This window comes from Silene latifolia, chromosome Y (genome assembly GCF_048544455.1).
Source record: "Silene latifolia isolate original U9 population chromosome Y, ASM4854445v1, whole genome shotgun sequence".
NCBI classification, from domain to species: Eukaryota; Viridiplantae; Streptophyta; class Magnoliopsida; order Caryophyllales; family Caryophyllaceae; genus Silene; species Silene latifolia.
Window position 1 is genome coordinate 417,337,562 of NC_133538.1, and position 4,755 is coordinate 417,342,316.

Sequence of the window (4,755 nt, forward strand, 5' to 3'; positions counted from 1 at the left end):
TGAGATACAATTTATTTAGTCCCTTGATTTATAGACTAAAAGGTTATTTAATTATTTTTAGAGAGATTTCGTGTTGCGAACTCGAGGAGCAGCAGTTATTATTTAATTACGCGATAATTAAATAATAAATTTCATGAGACGGGTTTTAGTTAATTAATTGTTAATTCACTAAAATTGTACTAATTGATTAATGTGATTAATATTAGTACGTATAATAATATGTGTAGCGGTACACGTATATTTACAGAATGATTTGGACGAAATTAACTGGAAGCATTTAAACATGATACGATGTTTAAATAAAATTTACACGTATTTGTGCGACAAATATGAGAACCAAAATGGACCCGTAAATGGTACATTGGACCGTGTAAATGGAGTGTAGTGGATGATCATGATCATTACACTTTGCTTAATTTTCTTCCATAATTGTCATGTGATCATTATGTGTGTCATAATGTGTTGGACAATAAAATAAGGAAAATGAATCCTACACTCCACTACTACACACTCCACCCGCCACTTCCTCTACTTACACTCCATCTTTTGTTCATTTTTTCTACACTTCATTACTTCACTTTTGCATGTGAATAAAACTTGGTCTATCTCTCTAAAAATTATTATACATCATTTACTAAGAAGTTAGTAATCAAAAATATTATTACTAAGAGTGTTAGTAATATTACAAATATTATCAAGGGTAAATTTTACTAGTATCTAGTTAATACTTGTAAAACTTTTGGTTGTTTTGTTCTTGGGTGCAACTTGAAGGAGACTTTCTTATTGAAGGTTTTGCAAGGAGGATCGTGCATTTCTTTTTAGGTCAAGAACTATCAAGATAGGAGATCTTGATTGTGCCCATATTACCATAAATATCAATGTAAGGAAATTGTTTTTTCTTAATCTTTAATTTTATGCTTTTATATTTGCATGCATGTTACATAGATCACTAAATGAACATATTATGAGATAATTTGTTTTTAATTAGAGAGTATAATTAGGATCTATGATATTTCAAAATCAACTGTTACAAAGAAGAAGGTAACAGTATCAGAGAAGACACTAACAAAGAAGATGGACACATAGAAGCTGTCAAAGCCGACTGCACAGAAAGAAGTTAAAGCTTCTCATGGAGATAAGTAAGTCCCGAAGGGATGTCCCTATAAGTCTTTGCTCGACAACTTGTTACTCGGGTTTATGATTTATGGAAACTTAGTACTTAATATTAATGTCACATTGTTACTGTACCGGTGTTACAGTCGTATGTTACTTTATGAAAAACTATTCATCTTTTTCCATTTGACATTCCATCTCAGACTTGACCACCATCATTTCTTTTTATTATAATAGTTGCAATTGTTATATTGTTACTATTATTCTGAATTTGATTTTGGAACAAACAATCTCAAGAAAGCAGAGATGCCAGAGAAACCAACTATTACAAAGAGGACTAAAGTGACAGCATCACAGATGACACCAGTCAAGAAGGTTGAGACAGAGAAGCTGTCAAAGCCGATACCACAGAAGGAAGTCAAAGCTTCTCATGAGCACGAGTAAGTCTCGTAGGGATGTTACTATGTTTTTGCTCGACAACAACTTACTAGGGTTTACAATTTATGGAAATTTAGTACTTAATATTATTGTCACATTGTTAAAGTAACAGTATAAATGTAGTTTTTATATTTGAATATAATTTCCTTTTCATTATAATAGTTTTTATTGTTTTATTGTTACTGTTATTCTGATATTTGAATTTTGAAAAAACAATGTCAGGAAAGCAGAGGTGCCCAAGGAATCAAATGTGACAAAGAAGAGTAAAATTGCAACAACCAAGAAGGTGCAGACAGTGAAGCTCTCAATTCCAACAATAGAGAAGGCGGGGGAAGGTACTGCTGAGAATGTGGGTAAGGTAACAGAGACTGTTGCAAAAAAGGCGCTGACTGAAAAGGCACGTAAGGCAACAAATACTCCTACCAGAAAGGTACCTAAACCAGCGACAGTTTCAATAGAGCAGGCATCAAAGGCATCGATCCATCAAACTAAAAATGAACCACAGACGGCAACGAAAAAGGAATTGAAGAAGACAATGCAGAAGGCACTGAAGAAGCAGACTAAAAAGGCAGCAAAAAAGCTAACGGTGCCAACGGATAAGGCAACAACTACACCAACCGAAATGGCAGCGAAGGTACCAAAAGTAAAGGTAGCAACGCCGGCATCAAAGGCAGTGGGAAAGGAGGTAACGGAAAAGTTGCCCAAACATGTTGCTCTAACAAAGGTTGCAGCCCCATAAGGTAGCAATGGCAAAGTCTGCGAAGTTGCCAAAAGAGGTGGGAACAAAAAAGATAGCAAACAAAGGAAGTAAAAAGACAACAGAGAAGAAGAGAAAAACCACACCTGTTAAGAAGGTTGTGCCAGCAAAAAATGTTCCAGTGAAGGAGATTTCAGCGGCAAAAGAGCCAGTGATGGAAAAATCAGAAAAGGTAGTTAACAAGAAAGAGAAAAATAAGGTTCCTGGAAAAATAGTATCAAAAAAGGCCGTCTTGAAAACGAAGGTGACTGAAACAAAGAACCATTGACAGCAACAAAAAAGAGACCTAGAAATAAGCCAATAGCATCTGACGAAGAAAGTGATGGAGATTATGAGGTGTCGGATGAGTCAAGCGACAAATCCAAAACGTCAATTAAGCGGGCTAAAACAAAGAAGAGACAAGCAAAGATGGTCGTGAAGTCTGAAGAAAAAGATATGTCCAAAAAGTATGTGTTTTGGCAGGATTTTCCTGAAGGGATCCGGCTTAGTTATATAGTGATCAGGGTATCTAGTTCTATAAGATTGGAATGGTGTAAATGAATGATGAAGAAAGAAGTAAGTATAAAGAATAACGTTTATATTATTTTGATAGACCGGGTACAATGTTGTATGAATATCTGAATGCTCAAGAGTAAAAAGATAAAGTATAGATAAAATTAGCTCACAATCAATGTCCTTTACAATTGTTAAATTCTCCTATTTATAGTACTCTACTGCCCTTCCAACGTTACAATGAATAACGTTATAAATGTATAACGTTCTCCCCAAAGATAGGAGTTGTTGCCGGAATAATAGGGCATGCTTCCTATTAGTTCGCTTGACCCGTTCTCAACTCAACCAATCCTTAGCCTTTTCTCCTCTTTCCGTCCAGATTCATGGATTAAATAGTTTTAGGTTTGGACTTGGTCTTCCTTGAGAATAGGGCATGGTTATCCGGCTTATACAATCGCATTTCTGTTTATCCGCTTAATCCAGTCAGTATTTAGTACTCCGCCAAGCTATAATATACTATCGACTATCGGGCTTCCTTTCCGGATTTAGTAGTCTTCTTGCCATAATATTCTTCAAAGACTAAATAGTAGTCGATTTGTCCGGTTCTGTCTTGATCAATCGGCCTTTGCCGAGTCGGGCCGAGTTATGGTCGGACCCGCAAACGGGCCTAACAATTGCCCCTTGACATTTTACCCGTCTTTGGATCCGGCCAGGGGTGAGATGTCAAATTTACCGGGTTAAATATTTAAGAGACTTATACTTAATCAATGACTCTTAGACTCCTAGTTACCGTTGAACACTATAACGGCTAGGTGATGTCATCTTTGAGAGTTTTGCAATCCCTAGGTTTTTCATGCCGTTATTCATCTCCTATAAATACGGTATTTAGGGCAAGGTTATTTTTCATCAAATTTCCTCCTCTTTCTTTCTTTGCATATTCTTCCTGAAATTCTTCTCCTCAAATTCTTCTCAAATTCTTCCCTTCTTCTCAAAAGAACCCTGTTCGCTATTTTGTATTTTCTCGACTATTTCAATAATAAATCAAACATTTAAAGATATGGGAGCCAAAAAACGTCCTGCATCCCAGAAAGCTGCTGCTGCTGTTGAGCCTGAACCTGTAAACGTCCAGGAAGAAGAAGTGATGGAGATTGATCCTCCTGCTCGCGCTGTTGCTTTTAAGTACCAGGATTCTGTTTTCACTGCCCTTCAATCTTTGGATCCTTACTTTCCTGAAGAGAACTTGTTGAAAACAAATTATGACAAGATACTAAGGGAGAAGAAAATAATTCCTGAATCGACTGAGGTATGGATTCCTGAGTCTTGTCCAGTTAGGGCTAACTGGGTATCACCTGGTTGGTTCTGTATTTTCGAATGGGCATTCAAAGCGGTCGTAAGTTACCTTTTACTCCCTTAATGATTGACACCATCCGTGCTATGGAAGTGTCACCTTTTCAGATTATGCCGATGGTTTGGAAACTTGTTCATTCCATAGAAAATTTATGCGCTAAACACAATCTTGTGATTACTCTCAATGATATTAAGGCAGTATATCATTTTAAAAATCCTTCTGTTGGTCGTTTTAATTTGAGAATTAAGTCAAAGATGACTCCATTAATTACTAACCTGGATTCTGGAGACGACAAGAGTTGGGCAAAGACTTTCCCGTTTATCCGGACGAGACTGGGATCGAGGCTTTGATTACTGAGATATCCTCCTTTGGAGAGTGGTAGGTTTCCTGTACTTTTATTTTGTAGTTATATTGAATGAGAGTGAGGTACATAAGTCTTACCTGTATATTTTGTTTCTGTAATGTTTGTAGCTCCTGATTGGAATCACGATCCTCTAGATGAAGAGGCTATTGCAAGGATAGATGCTTTCCTTGCCATTCCTGAGGAAGAGAGGGTCCGCCAGCTTGCTTGGCGGGAATTGTTGCCCGGTATATGAAGACCAAGTGA

At 36.8% G+C, this 4,755-nt stretch overlaps 1 protein-coding gene across 2 annotated transcripts; it reads left to right on the plus strand.

Moving 5' to 3' along the window:
• The first annotated feature begins 518 nt into the window (after nt 1-518).
• Nucleotides 519-2,958, plus strand: LOC141626497 (uncharacterized). 2 transcript variants are annotated; one of them, XM_074440271.1, is made up of 3 exons: nt 519-880; nt 1,411-1,553; nt 1,774-2,958. In XM_074440271.1, exons 2-3 carry the CDS (start codon nt 1,420-1,422, stop codon nt 2,288-2,290), a joined length of 651 nt encoding a protein of 216 aa, XP_074296372.1. In that variant the 5' UTR covers nt 519-880; nt 1,411-1,419; the 3' UTR covers nt 2,291-2,958. The 2 variants fall into 2 exon arrangements, with proteins under 2 accessions (XP_074296372.1, XP_074296373.1); XM_074440272.1 differs by having other exon boundaries at nt 1,418-1,553.
• The last annotated feature ends 1,797 nt before the right edge of the window (nt 2,959-4,755 follow it).